The 17,422-nt window shown below is 42.8% G+C and overlaps 1 protein-coding gene across 1 annotated transcript in view; it reads left to right on the top strand.

Annotated features, from left to right (window-relative positions):
* CHEK2 (checkpoint kinase 2) overlaps positions 1-17,422 on the top strand; it is a 55,825-nt gene that overhangs the window by 19,064 nt on the left and 19,339 nt on the right. The window contains exons 5-7 of the mRNA XM_032138366.2: positions 4,361-4,451; positions 13,096-13,204; positions 15,049-15,102. Coding sequence (XP_031994257.1) covers positions 4,361-4,451; positions 13,096-13,204; positions 15,049-15,102 — 254 coding nt within the window. The remainder of the gene's footprint in view (positions 1-4,360; positions 4,452-13,095; positions 13,205-15,048; positions 15,103-17,422) is intronic.

The raw sequence follows: 17,422 nt of genomic DNA, 5'->3' as shown, positions 1-17,422 counted from the left end.
GCTCACTGCAAGCTCCGCCTCCTGGGTTCACACCATTCTCCTGCCTCAGCCTCCTGAGTAGCTGGGACTACAGGCGCCCGCCACCACGCCCACATAATTTTTTGTATTTTTAGTAGAGACGGGGTTTCACCGTTTTAGCCAGGATGGTCTCGATCTCCTGACCTCGTGATCTGCCTGCCTCGGCCTCCCAAAGTGCTGGGATTACAGACGTGAGCCACCGCGCCTGGCCTATTGAGCTCCTTTTATATGCCAGGTATTAGGCTATGAGTGCTTCTGGAAGAGGCTCACATTAGAGCTTCTACCTTTGTAAATACTACATGGTTATCCTGCGCAAGTGGAGATGTTTATCAACCTCGTCAAGTAGCATTTTATAAGCATCCATTTCTAAAACTATGAAAATAACATCTAAAATGAACAATTGTTTTTCAGGGTAATATCTAGAAAGGATACCTGACAAAAACAACCCATAGAGTTAAAAGTAGCTCAGCGTGATTAGACAGGAGGAATACTATTTTTCTTTAGAGAAACCATGGTAGCTCATGCCCAAACTTATCTGAGAGTCGAATGACTTGGAGGGTGTCTATGTGTGTGCGAGACATTTTGAAAGTAAAGGTTCATATAAGCACTCTTCTCCGGATTCTGGTAGGGATTTAAAAAATCATGCCTCTAGGGGCTGTGGCATGAGTCTGTAGTCCCTGCTACTCAGAAAGGTGAGGCTAGAGGATCCCTTGAGCCCAGGATTTTAAGGCTACAGTGAGCTATGATTGAGCCTGTAAATAGCCACTGCCCTCCAGCCCGGGCAACATGGTGAGACCCCATCTAACCAAATAAAATAAAGTCATGCCTAAGGGATTTTCATGCAGTCAGTCTTCAGTCTGGTATCTTGGAACTATGCCTATGTTGGGCATCCTGAAGTACATTTTATGATTAACTTAGTTTTTCCTGTTTCTGACTATTTTGACTATTTTGTTTTCTTTTCTTTTTTTTTTTTTTTGAGACGGAGTCTGGCTCTATCGTCCAGGCTGGAGTGCAGTGGCATGATCTCGGCTCACTGCAAGCTCCACCTCCTGGGTTCACGCCATTCTTCTGCCTCAGCCTCCCGAGTAGCTGGGACTATAGGCGTCCGCCACCGCGCCTGGCTAATTTTTTGTATTTTTAGTAGAAACGGGGTTTCACCGTGTTAGCCAGGATGGTCTCCATCTCCTGACCTCCTGATCCTTCCGCCTCGGCCTTCCAAAGTGCTGGGATTACAGGCGTGAGCCACTGCGCCCGGCGACTATTTTGTTTTCTATCTGACAGTTACAGTCAGGGCAGCTGCTTTAGGTTTTGCTGTTTGTGGGTTCCTAGGGGAGGAGGCAACTGGGTGCTGAAATTTGGTCTGTCCTCTCCTTGACAAGCTGTGTGCCACCTTCTTCTCATTGGTCTACCCAAAGGGCACTTTTCTTCCTCTTTTTAAAACAATAAATAAACATTAAAAAATTTATTTAATAGATAAATAAAAATTATAGGCTGGCGTGGTAGCTCATGCCTGTAATCTCAGCACTTTGGGAGGCCAAGACAGGAAGATTGCTTGAGTCCAGGAATTTGAGACCAGCTTGGGCAACACAGTGAGACCCCATCTCTACCAAACATAAAAAAATTAGCTGGGCATGCTGGTATGTTCCTGTAGTCCCAGCTGCTTGGGAGTCTGAGGTGGGAGGATTGCTTGAGCCTGGGAGGTCAAGGCTACAGTGAGCCAAGATTGCACCACTGCACTCTAGCCTGGGCAAGAGAGTGAGAACGTGTCTCGAAAAAATTATATATATTTATCATGTACAACATGTTTTGAAATGTGTATACATTGTAGAATGGCTAATTTGAGCTAACATGCATTACCTCATATATTTATCTTTTTTTTTTATAGAGAAAATACTTAAAATCTATTCTCTCAGCTGATTTTCAAAAATATGCCGGGGCGCGGTGGCTCATGTCTTTAATCCCAGCACTTTGGGAGGCCAAGGCGGGCGGATCACCTGAGGTCAGGAGTTCGAGACCAGCCTGGCCAACATGGTGAAACCCCGTCTCTACTAAAAATACAAAAATTAGCTGGGCGTGGTGGCAGGCACCTGTAATCCCAGCTACTCAGGGGTCTGAGGCAGAAGAATCGCTTGAACCCAGGAGGTGGAGGTTGCAGTGAGCCAAGATCGCGCCATTGCACTCTAGCCTGGGGGACAAGAGCGAGACTCCGTCTCAAAAAAAAAAAAAAACCCAAACAAACAACAAACAAAAAACAGTACATTGTTGTTAACTACAATCACCATGTTGTACAATAAATCTCTGTTTTCTCTAATTTGAACAAAGATGTCATATAGGCTAAAGGTGACCCTTAATAAAGTAGGTCAGACTGGTCTTCTGCAGGCTGCATTTGGTCTACAGATATTTTATTAGGCATTTACTGATACTTACAGTGGTAATGTGAACATCCAGATGTCTTAGAGAAGTTGTAATATGTGGCCACAGTGAGTCTACAGTCCCACAACCTGAGGATCTGTAGGCACTGAGTAGAGGCTGCTTCCCTTAGATGGAAGGTGTGTTTTCTCTCCCCACTTCTCCGTGGTGTCTTAAACTCAACACAGCCTGACCCTGTTACGTTACCTTCCTGACTTGTGTGGACAATGGCGTTTGAGCCCTTGAAGTAAACCTTGACAGGAGAAATACATCATGAGAGCCCATCAAATTTCTAGGTTCTCAGATGCCACTGGAACATACAGGGTTATGAATAGCTACAAGCATAGAGGGACACTTGTGGCTGGGTGGCCAGCAGGTCTCTGTCACCAGACAAGTGCCTGCCTCTTGTGTACCAGCCTGGAATGAAATATACTCAGGTGGCTCAGATTTGTACCAGAGACTGGATCTTTAGGTTATTCTAGGGAGGTCAAAACCTGTCACCTGAGATCTGAGAAACTCAAGGGTCTTAACAAATTTCACTCTTTCAAGATAGCATAGGCAGTTGCAAATTAATCATTGATGACTTTGTAGAATTGAAATATTTGGGCCGGGCGTGGTGGCTCACGCCTGTAATTTCAGCACTTTGGGAGGCCGAGGCGGGCGCATCACGAGGTCAGGAGATCAAGACCATCCTGGCTAACATGGTGAAACTCCATGTCTAGTAAAAATACAAAAAATTAGCAGGGCGCGGCGGCGGGCGCCTGTAGTCTCAGCTACTCGAGAGGCTGAGGCAGGAGAATGGCGTGAACCCGGGAGGCGGAGCTTGCAGTGAGCCTAGATAGCGCCACTGCAGTCCGGCCTGGGTGAAAGAGCGAGACTCTGTCTCAAAAAAAAAAAAAAAAAAAAAAGAAATATTTGATAATTTATTACAGGCTTGGCCCACGTGGGTGGTTAAATTATTAAATGATCAGCACTGTCCTGGGTTATAGAATTTAAAAAGTAGTTGTCTTACTTTTTTTTTTTTGGGTGGGCACATTGGCTAACTCCTGTAATCCCAGCACTTTGGGAGGCCAAAGTGGGTGGATCACTTGAGGTCAGGAGTTCGAGATCAGCCTGGCCAACATGGTAAAATCCCGTCTCTACTAAAAATACAAAACTTAGCCGGGCATGGTGCTGTGCGCCTGTAATCCCAGCTACTCAGGAGGCTGAGGCACAGAAATTGCTTGAACCTGGGAGGTGGAGGTTGCAGTGAGCTGAGGTCATGCCACTGCACTCCAGCCTGGGCAACAGAGTGAAACTCTCTCAAAAACAAACAAACAAACAAAATTACTTTTTTTTAGATACAGCCCAAATAATGGAGAAAAAAGGGAATTTGTTTAGAAAATGTTATTTACCTAGCTTTACAAATATGTTGAATATGGTTTGCACTATAAAATACTTAATACTGGATATATAAAGGTATAAGTGGCTGAGAGATGATAATACTAGTATGGTGATACTGATGGCCTGATTTTCATTGGGATATTTACTTGCCTAGACCATTTTTTCTAGGCTCAGACTGATTGATTGCTTTTTGATTCTGGGCCTGTTGTAAATCTGCATGGACATTTTATATTAGTGTAATTGATCAATATTCTGAGGTCAAGGAATATAAATAATGTTATGTTATGGATTTTTTGCACTACTTTCAGAGTGATGCTTATAGTTCCATTGAAGCATGAAATTTGACTACCATTTATTTCTCAAGGGCTGTACAATATGTATTAGCCTACTAATACCTATTGTATTACATACATACTAATTTCCTTAAGGTTACATGTTAAATGTAGTTAAAAACAATTCTTATATTACATATGACTAATAAATTTTAGAATCAATGATCTCCTCTTATGAATAAATTAATGAAACCCATTTCTACTCTTTTTTTCCTTAGTTTTTGTCTTTTTTGATCTGACAGTAGATGATCAGTCAGTTTATCCTAAGGCATTAAGAGATGAATACATCATGTCAAAAACTCTTGGAAGGTAAATTATTTTCTTATGTAACTGCACTTAATTTTTTCCCTATACATTTGTGATTGGTAGTTTCTCATTTCTGATTTTATAGCACTCATTATGTATTGGTAACATTTGTATGGTATCTATTTGTGTATTATTTTTTATTTTTATTTTTGTAAGTTATTTCACACAGTCATTTCAATTTATTTTTATTTTATTTCTTTGTGAGACGAGGTGTTGCTCTGTTACCCAGGCTGGAGTGTAGTGGCACAATCAGAGCTCACTGTGGCCTTGATCTCCCAGGTCAAGGGATATCAGGCATGCAGCACCATGCACAGCTAATGTGTGTTTTTGTATTTTAGAGATGGGGTTGCGCTGTGTTGCCAGGGCTGGTCTTGAACTCCTGGGCTCAAGCCATCCTCCTGCCTTAGCCTCCCAAAGTGTTGAGATTAGTGGCATGAGCCACCACGCCCAGCCAAGTATTTCTTTTTTTATTTCCTTTTGTGTGTGTGTGTGTGTGTGTGTGTGTGTGTGTGTGTGTGTGAGACAAAGTCTCGCTCTGTTGCCCAGGCTGGAGTGCAGTGGTACGATCTTGGCTCACTGCAACTTCCACTCCCCAGGCTCGAGTGATCCTCCCACCTCAGCCTCCCAAGTAGCTGGGACTATAGGCTTGCACCACCATGCCTGGCTAATTTTTGTATTTTGTGTAGAGATGGTGTCTTGCCATGTTGCCCAGGCTGGCAACATGAAGTCGTGAGCTCAAGCCATCCACCCGCCTCGGCCTCCCAAAGTGCTAGGATTACAGGCATGAGCCACTGCGCCTGGCCGTGTGTATAGTATTTTTATATATATATATATGTATATATATATATATATCACATTTACTTTGTCCATTCATTCATCTGTGGACACTTAAGTTGCTTCCCTATCTTGGCTATTGTGAATAATGCTGAAATGAACATGGGAGTGCAGATATCTCTTCAACATACTGATTTAAATTTTTTTTGGATATATATCCAGAAGTGGGATTGCTGGATCATATGGTAATTATAATTTTAGTTTTTTGAGGAACCTTTATACTATTTTCCAAAATGGCTGTACTTACATTTCCACCAACAGTGTACCAGGGTTTTCTTTTCTTCACATCCTCTCCAACACTTGTTATTATTCATCTTTTTGATAATAGCCATTCTAACAGGCTTCAGGTGATATGTCATTGTGGTTTTAATTTGCATTTCCTTGATGGCTAGAGATGTTGAGCATTTTTCATACATCATGATAAGTGTATTTTTGATGTGTTTGATAATGATTAATTGAAATTAACTCTTTTGCCTCATGAATTTTATTGGTGATAACTTTTTTTTTTTTCTTTTTGGACGGAGTTTCACTCTGTCACTCAGGCTGGGGTGCAGTGGTGTGCTCTTGGCTCACTGCAACCTCTGCCTCCTGGGTTCAAGCAATTCTGCCTCAGCCTCCCAAGTAGCTGGGACTACAGGTGTGCACCACCACACCCAGCTAATTTTTGTATTTTTAGTAGAGACGGGGTATCACCATATTGGCCAGGCTGGTCTTGAACTCCTGACCTCGTGATCTGCCTGCCTTGGCCTCCCAAAGTGCTGGGATTACAAGTGTGAGCCACCGCGCCCGGCTCGTGAAAACTTTTTAAAGGAAAATTTACTGAGATATAATTTATATACCATATAATGCACCCATTTGAAGTGTGCAATTTAGTGATTTTCAGTATATTCACAGAGTTGTGAAGCCATCACCACAATCAATTTTGGAATATTTTTTAATCATCTTCCAAAAACATGGTTACTGCATTTCTGTGCTGTTTAGAATTTTTGTTATCTTGGGATGTGAAGTGAAACCTACAATTGAATGTTACTTGGGGCAAAGTTCTAAAAAATTTTGGTCTCAGGACTCCTCACATTCTTAAAAATTATCAAGGACTCCAAAAAGCTTTTGTTTATGTGGCTTAAATCTATTGATATTTACTGTATTAGACATTACAATTGAGATGCCGGGCGCGGTGGCTCACGCTTGTAATCCCAGCACTTTGGGAGGCCGAGGCGGGCGGATCACGAGGTCAGGAGATCGAGACCACGGTGAAACCCCGTCTCTACTAAAAATACAAAAAATTAGCCGGGCGTGGTGGCGGGCGCCTGTAGTCCCAGCTACTCGGAGAGGCTGAGGCAGGAGAATGGCGTGAACCCGGGAGGTGGAGCTTGCAGTGAGCCGAGATTGCGCCACTGCACTCCAGCCTGGGTGACAGAGCGAGACTCCGTCTCAATAAAAAAAAAAAAAAAAAAAAAAAAAAAGACATTACAATTGAGATTTCTGTTTTTTTTTTTTTTTTTTTTTTTTTTTTTTTTTTTCAGCAAGGTCTTACTCTGTCCTCAGGCTGGAGTGCAGTAGTGTGACCACAGCTTATGGCAACCTTGATCTCTCAGGTTCAAGCAATCCTCCCAACGTCAGCCTCCCGAGTAGCTGGGACTACATGGATGTGCTACCACATCTGGCTAATTTTTACTTTATTTTATTTTTTTTGAGATGGAGTTTTGTTCTTGTTGCCCAGGCTGGAGTGCAATGGTGTGGTCTCAGCTCACTGCAACCTCTGCCTCCTGGGTTCAAGTGATTCTTCTGCCTCAGCCTCCCAGGTAGCTGGGATTACAGGTGCCTGCCACCACACACCTGGCTAATTTTTTTGTATTTTTAGTAGAGACGAGGTTTCACCATGTTGGCCTGGCTGGTCTTGAACTCCTGACCTCAGGTGATCTGCCTGCCTCAGCCTCCCAGAGTGCTGGATTACAGGCGTGAGCCACCACGCCTGGCCCTAATTTTTATTTTTTGTTATTGTAGAGATGAGTCTTGCTGTGTTGCCTAGGCTTGTCTCAAACTCCTGGGCTCAAGTTATCCTCCTGCCTCAGCCTCTCAAAGTGTTGGGATTACAGGTGTGAACTGCTGCATTTTGCCAAGACATTTTTATATTAATTCATTAAGTAAATTTACTACATTTTAAGATGAGTAACATTTATTTTTTTCTTCTTGAGATAGTCTTGCTCTGTCACCCAGGCTGGAGTGCAGTGGCGTGATCTCGGCTCACTTCAACCTCTGCCTCCCGGGTTCAAGCGATTTTTCTGCCTCAGCCACCCAAGTAGTTGGGACTATAGGCCTGTGCCACCATACCCAGCTAATTTTTTGTATTTTTAGTAGAGATGGGGTTTTACCGTGTTAGCCAGGATGGTCTCGATCTCCTGACCTCATGATCTGCCTGCCTCGGCCCCCCAAGGTGCTGAGATTACAGGTGTAAGCCACCGCACCTGGCCTGAGTAACATTTTTTATGAAAAATGATTATTAAAAAGATTAGTGAGAAGAGAGGCACTGTTCAACATTTTTGCAAATTTTTTTGACATGTGGCTTAGTTAGAAGATGGCTAGATTCTGTAATTTGCTTCGTCATTCAGTCTGTTATGTTGTCACATGCCACGTAGCCTCTGGAAGTCTCCATACTTATGAGCTAATGAGAATGGAAAACACAAATAATGTCTTAGTATTATTCTGAGCATAGTTGTGGCTTTGCGGATGCCCTGCAAGGTCTTGGGGTCCTCTTGGGGTGATCCAATCATACTTTGAGAACCATTTCTTTAGGAAAGTATCAAGATACTGTTACCACATTACAAAATGCTCTTCATTCCCCTTCCCTTCTCACAAAGGTCTTTCTACTGATATTTTTGGAAACATGGAAGGAAAGTACATAAAAGGAAATAATCATCTATATTCCTACAACATAGTTAAGCACAGTATCCTCTTTATTATATGGGAGAAATTTTAGTTTACTGATACTGAATTCAGTAACTGATGTGTTTCCATATTTGCACTGGTTGCTTGGAATCTAACCGTCAAACCTTTTCTTAAGAAATGTATGGGCTGGGCACGGTGGCTCACACCTGTAATCCTAGCACTTTGGGAGGCTGAGGCAGGTGGATCACCTGAGGTTGGGGGTTTGAGACCAGCCTGGCCAACATGGTGAAACTCTGTCTCTACTAAAAATACAAAAATTAGCTAGGTGTGATGACGCATGCCTGTAATCCCAGCTACTTGGGAGGCGGAGGCAGGAGAATAGCTTGAACCTAGGAGGCGGAGGTTGTAGTGAGCTGAGATTGCACCACTGCATTCCACCCTTGGCAACAGCATGAGACTCTGTCTCAAAAAAAAAAAGAAAAAAGAAATGTATGAGGCTGGGTATGGTGGCTCATGCCTGTAACTCCAGCACTTTGGGAAGCCGAGGCAGGCGTATCGCTTGAGTCCAGGAGTTCAAGACCAGCCTAGGCAGCCATGGGCAATAGAGAAATCCTGTCTCTAGAAAAAATAGAAAAAGTTAGCTGAGCGTGGCGGTCTGCACCTGTAGTCTCAGCTCCTTGGAAGGTGGAGGTGGGAGGATTACCTGAGCCCAGGAGGTGGAGGCTGCAGTGAGCCATGATCATGCCACTGCATTCCAGCCTGGGCGATAGAGTGAGACAATGTCTCGAGAGGAAAAAAAAAAAAAAGAAGAAGAAGAAATGTATGGATTTCAGTGTTTTCCTAAGGGAAGATTTTTTTTTTTTTTTGAGATGGAGTCTCGCTCTGTCGCCCAGGCTGGAGTGCAGTGGCACAATCTCAGCTCACTGCAAGTGCCGCCTCCCGGGTTCACGCCATTCTCTTGCCTCAGCCTCTCCGAGTAGCTGGGACTACAGGCGCCCGCCACCAAGCCCGGCTAATTTTTTCTATTTTTTAGTAGAGATGAGGTTTCACTGTGGTCTCGATCTCCTGACCTCGTGATCCACCCGCCTCGGCCTCCCAAAGTGCTGGGATTACAAGCGTGAGCCACCGCGCCCGGCCCCTAAGGGAAGATTTAATACGAATTCTGTAACTTGTAGCAAATGATAGAAACTCAACTCAAATGAATCAGGTAAGAGAAAAAGTTTACTGGCTTTTGTAACTGGGAAATAGCCAGGCCGGGCATAGTGGCTCACGCCTGTAATCCCAGTACTTTGGGAGGCCGAGGCTGGTGGATCACTTGAGGTCAGGAGTTTGAGACCAGCCTGGCTGACATGGTAAAACCCCGTCTCTACTAAAAATATAAAAATTAACCTGGTGTGGTGGCATATGTCTGTAGTCCCAGCTACTTGGGAGGTTGAGGCAGGAGAATCGATTGAACCCAGGAGGCGGAGGTTGCAGTGAGCCGAGATGGCATCACTGCACTCCAGCCTGGGTGACAGAGCAAGACCCTGTCTCAAAAAAAAATAAATAAAATAAATAAATTAAAAATAAACAGGCAAATCCTTACTTCAAGCATGGCTGGATCTAGGAGGTCATTAGGCTTTACTTCATGGTCTTTGAGTTCTGATGGTCTGGTTGACTGCGTCTAAGAGCTCCCGCAGTGTCACCAGGGCTCTAGCTCCATCTCTTGATTCAGCTGTTTGTTGGCTACCTACAGAATTGTTCTCTCTATATGGTAGGAAAAATGGCTACCAGGGGCTACAGAATGATATTTTCTTTGTCTAGAAACTACAGCAGAGAGAAGTCTCTCTCCTAATGTCAGCACTTGATTTCAAGGGCAACTCTGGCTGTATGTATGAATGAATGACAGGGTGTTGCTCTGTGTGTCAGGCTGGAGTGCGGTGGCATGATCACAGCTCACTGCTCCAGCTCAGTTTTGGTTATGTAGCTATCCTGTGTTTATAGGAATAGGGGTTGTGCCACAGTAGACACCCAGCTAGAGCTGCATGGACTTGGGGAGGAATTCCCAGGCAAAGGGTGACTGTTTCCAGGAGAAGGGAAACTGGGAAGTGCTTTGAGCTGATTTAAAAAAGAATAGTTACATGGACCCTTACCTCATACCATACATAAGAATTAATTCAACGTGGAACCAAGAATGAAATATAAGAGGTAAAACTATACAACTCTGGGAAGAAAGCATAGGGACAGCTCTTCATGACCTTGTATTTGGCAGTGGTTTCTTACATAAGACACCAAAAGCACAGCAACAAAAGAAAAAATAGATAAATTAGACTTAATCAAAATTTAAAACTTTTGTGCCTCAAAAGATACCTATCAAGAGAGTGAAAACAAAACCAACAGAATGATGAAATATTTGCAAGCCCTATATCTGATAAGGGCTTATGTCTAGAATAGATAAAGACATCTTAGAACTCTACAATAAAAAAACAAACAACCTGCCATTTAAAAATGGGCAAAGGCACTGCACTCCAGCCCGGGTGACAGAGTGAGAGCCTGTCTCTAAAAACAAAACAAAAAAAATGGGCAAAGGGCTAGAATAGACATTTCTCTCAAGAACACATACAAAGGCCAAAAAGCACATCAAAAGATGCTGAATATCATTAGTCATTAGGGAAATACACATCAAAACCACAATGAGATACCACTTCACACCTACCTACTAGGCTGACCATAATAAGGAAACAGAAACTAGTAACTGTTGGTGAGGATGTGGAGAAATTGGAACCCCCATGCACTGCTAATGGGAATGTAAAATGATGTATGTAGCCACTGTGGAAAATAGTTTGGTGATTTCTTAAAAAGGTAAACATCTGAGCTCTATGGGGCATAAACAACAACAAACAACAACAGAAAAAGATAAACATAGAATTATCACGTGACCCAGAAATTCTCCTTCTAGGTATATAAATTCCCCAATTTAAAAAACAAGTATTCAGGCCGGGCATGGTGGCTCATGCCTGTAATCCCAGCACTTTGGGAGGCCGAGGTGGGTGGATCGCTTGAGGTCAGGAGTTCGAGACCAGCCTGCCCAACATGGTGAAACCCCGTCTCTACTAAAAATACAAAAATTAGTTGGGCGAGGTGGCACACACCTGTAATCCCAGCTATTCAGGAGGCTGAGGCATGAGAATTGCTTGAAGCCAGGAGGCAGCGGTTGTAGTGAGCCAAGATTGTGCCACTGCACTCCAGCCTGGGTGACAGATCAAGCCTATATCTCAAAAAAAAGCAAACAAGTGTTCAGACAAAAACTTGTACGTGAGGCCGGGCATGGTGGCTCACGCCTGTAATCCCAGCACTTTGGGAGGCCGAGATGGGCGGATCACGAGGTCAGGAGATCGAGACTATCCTGGCTAACACGGTGAAATCTCTACTAAAAATACAAAAAGATTAGCCAGGCGTGGTGGCGGGTGCCTGTAGTCCCAGCTACTCGAGAGGCTGAGGCAGGAGAATGGCGTGAACCCAGGAGGCGGAGCTTGCTGTGAGCCGAGATTGCACCACTGCACTCCAGCCTGGGCGACTGAGCGAGACTCCGTCTCAAAAAAAAAAAAAAGACTTGTACGTGAATGTTCATAGCAGCTTTAGTCACAATGAAGAAGTGTAATTTATCTATTTTTCTTTTGTTGCTTATGCTTGTGTTGTCATACTGAAGAAACCATTTACAAAAGGTGGAAACAAACCAAATAAATGTCTGTCAGAAGATGAATAGATAAACAAACTATGATACTTACATATAATGGAATATTATTCAGCTGTAAAAAGGAATGAAGTACCACAAATGTTATGGCATTATGCTAAGGGAAAGAATCCAGACACGAAAGGCTACATATTGTGTGATTACATCGATATGAAATAATCAGAATAGGCAAATTAATATATAGAGAAAGCAGATTAGTGGTTGCCAGGGGCTGGGGGCTGAGGGCTGGGGGCAGGGTAGAGTGAGGAGTGACTGCTTAATTGCTTAACAGGTACAGGGTTTCCATTTGAGCTAATGAGAAAGTTCTGGAATAAGATGCTGATGGTTGTAGAACATTGGCAGTGTACTTAATGCCACTGAATTGTACACTTTAAAATGATTACAGTGGTAAATTTTGTGTTATGTATATTTAACAGAATAAAAAAGATGTCTTGGTAAACCCCTCAACTCACCCCTTCAAAACCCACAATAGTTATAATAGTCTACTTCATAATGGGTAATTGATGCCCTAGTAGCCATTATCTTGGGCTGACCCAAGCTTTGGAAGACAGATCCTACTCAGGATTAACTGTGTTCTGGGTAATGGCTTGGCGAGCATTCCTCCTCCATGAGTAGTATCCCATGTAACTGCAAATCTCTGTGAGAGGTTGCTGAAAGTAGGCTGATTGTGTAATACTTTTGGTTTCTTAGGTAATCTGATTTGATTTAGGGTGCAACTTATGTCGTCAACTGCTTATGCACTTCCTTTGAAGATGGAGAATAAGAAGGAAAGAAATATATCCATTAAAGTTATTCATTTGCAGATTCTGTTTACCGTTATTTGTTTTGGGCACTCATTTTTGACGAGGGAGGACTGTTTCTAGTTAATGTTTTTCTGACCTCTCGGATAAGTAGTTTCTCTCTCATTTTTCTCTTAGTATCTTTCTGGGAATTTCACAATCCAGGGCTACAGTAAGACTCATGTTTGTATTACTCGGCTCAGAAGTGGAATTTGGAGCTGACTTAGTGATTTTGGCTGTTAAGCCGTTGACATTTTACATTGGTGAAGTTTCATTGTGTCCTCCTCAAACAGGGACAATGGAAAGGTTGTTATATGGAATGTCTGTAAATTCTAATACTTGAAGTGGACCCAGGAGCGGTAGGTCTCATAATTAAAAACATTCAGACAATCACTGTCTTTGTTTTTCCCTCTAGTGGTGCCTGTGGAGAGGTAAAGCTGGCTTTCGAGAGGAAAACATGTAAGAAAGTAGCCATAAAGATCATCAGCAAAAGGAAGTTTGCTATTGGTTCAGCAAGAGAGACAGTAAGTACCAATAAAAGGCTGCTCACCTTTTATTAACACGTCTTCATAACTTCCCAAAATAATCTTAGATTGATGATTTTCAAACTCAGGAATAACCTCCTGCTTAGATGGATGAATTTGTGAGTATCAAAGAACATGGAAAATTTTGGGGCATCTTTGATTAATCTAGAAACTTTTACTTGTAGATAATTTGGTTCCAAAAGTATTTAATTGTACATGATAATGAACATAGCGGGAAGTTTTTTTCTTCTTCCAAGTTCAAAGTTGTTACAAGATTGTTTTTACAATAAATGACAGGAAATTAGAGAAAAAAATTCAGCCATAATCCTCACTGTGACCCCACAGCTGTTTTCAGTTTTCCTTTTCCTTCTAGGTTTTGTTCAGATGAAATCGTGTTTTTAGATGGTTGAAATCATCTTGTATATACAGCTTTGTATTTTGCTTTTCCACAAATGCATTATGGCATAGACTTTTACCTAATACATCCTTTTTGATGACTGAGTTTTCATGTCATCAACTTTATTGTAATTTACTTAACAATTTCTCTGGCTGATCATTTAGGTAATTTCTTATTCTTTGCTGTTCTGGGTAATATGGCAGTGAGTATCCCTGGTTTATGGATTAGCCATAGAGTTTTAACATTTTAATTAAATCATTGAAATAGCCTTTCTTTATAGCAGCCATTTATTTTACTACTTTTTTGTAATCCACATTTACTGTATGGGAGAGATGGCCAAATGCATTGGTCTTTCCACATGTGACTCAACAAAGTAATGTAAAACACAGCCTCTAATCACATTTTCCCTTGTGGCCAGCTGTTTCTGGCTATTATACTTTCACATTCTTTAAAGATCAATTTTTTTCCCCCTAGACAATGCCATTCTCACATGGCAAGAGGAATTTCCTTTTTGTGTTCACTTTGTTGTAGATCTTTTCCCCTGTGATTCTAAGATTTGTTTCCCATTTTGGGGAGAAGAAAATACCAACTAGATTGTTAAAAACTGGGAGTAAAATTTTATGTTTTGATTTCATTATTTGAATCAGATTGGACCCTTTGTGACCATTCTATTATCAGAGTATACCCTGACTTGGTAATGAGTTTAGCGGCTTATAGGAAGAGGCAGGCTCTTAAAATTAAACATCTGGGTTTCTTAGCTGAAGTTCATTTTACATAAATATGTAATTCTATCTCCTCTTTGCTTGTGGAGGGTGTAGCCCAGGAAGTTGAGTTACTTGATTCATCCTTTTGGAATTGTAACAGAACAACTTTAGTACCCTGAAGCCTCCTCTTGTCAGAGTCTCAGTAAATATGCGAGCCTGCTGTTGAAGTTGGAAGCTGTATCTGCTCTATTAGTAGAAATTTGACTTGACATTTTCTTTATATAGTTTCATTGAACACCTTCTTGTTCATGTTTTTTATCATTTTAATGAATGTAAATAGTTCCATAGCTAATAAGTAGGGTTTACGAATTAAAAATGAACACAGTGGAAACACACTTGTTTCTGACTGTGGAGACTAGGGCGAGTGGCTTCTGTTTTCTGAGCCTTGGTTGCCCCATCTGTAAGATGGGGATTCAGAGGCTTATGAGACATGATCTCTGTAAATAAAGAGCTTGGCACAGGGCCTGGCCATTTATTGAATGCTTACTATTTGCCAAGCATTTTACAAAGTTATTTTAGGTGAGGTATTTAAGTCATTGACCTCTGGGCTTTGATTTCTTTGTATGAATAGAGCTAGGTTTGGAACTCAGGCAGCCTTGTGTCAACTGAGTTTAACTGTAAATGTTTTTTTAAATATTGGCAATTATTATTATTAATAAACTCTGTTATTCTATTTATCAAAGGACCCAGCTCTCAATGTTGAAACAGAAATAGAAATTTTGAAAAAGCTAAATCATGTAAGTATTATTATATGACTCATACTTAGATTTATCTATCTCAAAATATGAGAAGAGTATAAAGCCTTTTAGTATAATAAAGATAATATTGGCCGAGTGTGGTGGCTGACGCCTGTAACCCTAGCACTTCCCAAAGTCCCAAGGCTGAGGTGGGTGAATCACCTGAGGTCAGGAGTTCGAGACCAGCCTGGCCAACATGGTGAAACCCTGTCTACTGAAAATACAAAAATTTAGTTGGGCATGGTGGCACATGCCTGTAATCCTAACTATTCGGGAGGCTGAGACAGGAGATGTGCTTGAACCCAGGAGGCAGAGATTGCAGTGAGCCGAGATCGCACCACTGTACTCCAGCCTGGGCTAATTTTTTGTATTTTTAGTAGAGAGGGGGTTTCACCATGTTAGCCAGGATGGTCTCGATCTCCTGACCTCGTGATCACCCCACCTCAGCCTCCCAAAGTGCTGGGATTACATGCGTGAGCCACCGTGCCTGGTCTTATTCTGGCTTTTAACCTCCAAACAGCAAAAAGGTTTCTTCTCTGTTATTCTACCTCTTCAAATCCCTCAAAAAAGTCAGTAGAAACTGAGGAGCAATTACTGTTGTTGATACAGTACTTCAACAGGTTCCTTTAGAACTCAGTGAGTGGACCTGAAAACCTATGAGAACCTGAGTGGCTGCCCTTCCTGCTTGGCTTTCTTCTGTTTCTTTTGCAAATTATTCATCCTCTCTGAATTTGCCAGGTCCTTTTTCCAAGAGATTAGGAGTCTCTCTTTAACACACACACAAACGCACACACACACATACACACGTATTTTTAGAGACAGTCTCTCTCTGTTACCCAGGCTTCAGTGTAGTGGCACAGTCAGAGCTCACTGCAGCCTCATACTCCTAGGACCAAGTGATCCTCCTGCCTCAGCCTCCTGAGTAGCTGGGACTATAGGCATGTGCCACCATACCCTGCTGGGAGAGAGGAGCCCTCCAATTTTCTAGGGTGGGGTTGCATCAGACCTACCCTTAAGATAAACACAAATGCACCGGGCACAGTGGCTCATGCCTGTAATCTCAGCACTTTGGGAAGCCGAGGCAGGTGGATCATGAGGTCAGGAGATCAAGACCATCCTGGCTAACACGGTGAAATCCCGTCTTTACTAAAAATACAAAAAAAAATTAGCAGGGCTTGGTGGCAGGTGCCTGTAGTCCCAGCTGCTCGAGAGGCTGAGGCAGGAGAATGGCGTGAACCTGGGAGGTGGAGCTTGCAGTGAGCTGAGATCGTCCCACCGCACTCCAGCCTGGGCAACAGAGCGAGACTCCGTCTCAAAAAAAAAAAAAAAGATAAACACAAATGCTCAGGGAATTTTCTCTGATGTCAGATGATCTTCAAACATAACATTTGTACAAATCCGGTGTCCAGGGCAGGGCAATAGAGAAGAATTCAAAACCCTAGACATATTTATTTGCATTTTACAAGGGCACAAGGCACTCTTGGGAATTAAACATGGGCCCATGAGTGCATGTTTTTTTTTTTTTTTTTTTTTTGAGACGGAGTCTCGCTCTGTGGCCCAGGCTGGATTGCAGTGGTGCGATCTCGGCTCACTGCAAGCTCCGCCTCCCGGGTTCACGCCATTCTCCTGCCTCAGCCTCTCCGAGTAGCTGGGACTACAGGCGCCCGCCACCACGCCCGGCTAATTTTTTGTATTTTTAGTAGAGACGGGGTTTCACCGTGGTCTCAATCTCCTGACCTCGTGATCCGCCCACCTCGGCCTCCCAAAGTGCTGGGATTACAAGCGTGAGCCACTGCTCCCGGCCCCATGAGTGCATGTTGATGCTTGGGAACAATAAGTAGAGTCTAGTGGCCGAGAGAGCCTGACCTTTGGAGTCAGAGATTGATGTGATTAGTTTTCAAACACTTATCATGCCAGCTGTCTTGTGGACCCGGGCAGTGGTAAGCACAGATAGAGCTGTCCTTCCCTTCTCTCACATGACTTTAGTGTGGAGGCAGACCTGGGTTCCTATCTCAGTACTATCAAAGATGCTGAGAAGTCATTTGAGAAGTTCATTTTATTTATTGGAGCCCCCGTTTCCTCAGCTATACAATGAAGACAATAAGAATACTTACGTCACAAGGTCAGTGTGAGAATTTAATGAGACGTGCTCCTAAAGCTTTCAGCGCAGACAACACACTTGGAGAGTGACAGAGATCATCAATTCCCTGAACTGCTTTCCCAGTATGACCTAAGTGGAAGGTGTGGGTTAGTAGCTTCTGATTCCTGGTAGAGAGACCCTTTTAGCTGTGACAGCCCCAACCAGTGACCCTGGAGGTAG

Source organism: Hylobates moloch, unplaced genomic scaffold (genome assembly GCF_009828535.3).
Source record: "Hylobates moloch isolate HMO894 unplaced genomic scaffold, HMol_V3 SCAFFOLD_19, whole genome shotgun sequence".
Lineage (NCBI taxonomy): Eukaryota > Metazoa > Chordata > Mammalia > Primates > Hylobatidae > Hylobates > Hylobates moloch.
Note: the sequence above shows the minus strand (reverse complement) of the source record. Positions and strands in the feature narration are given on the sequence as shown.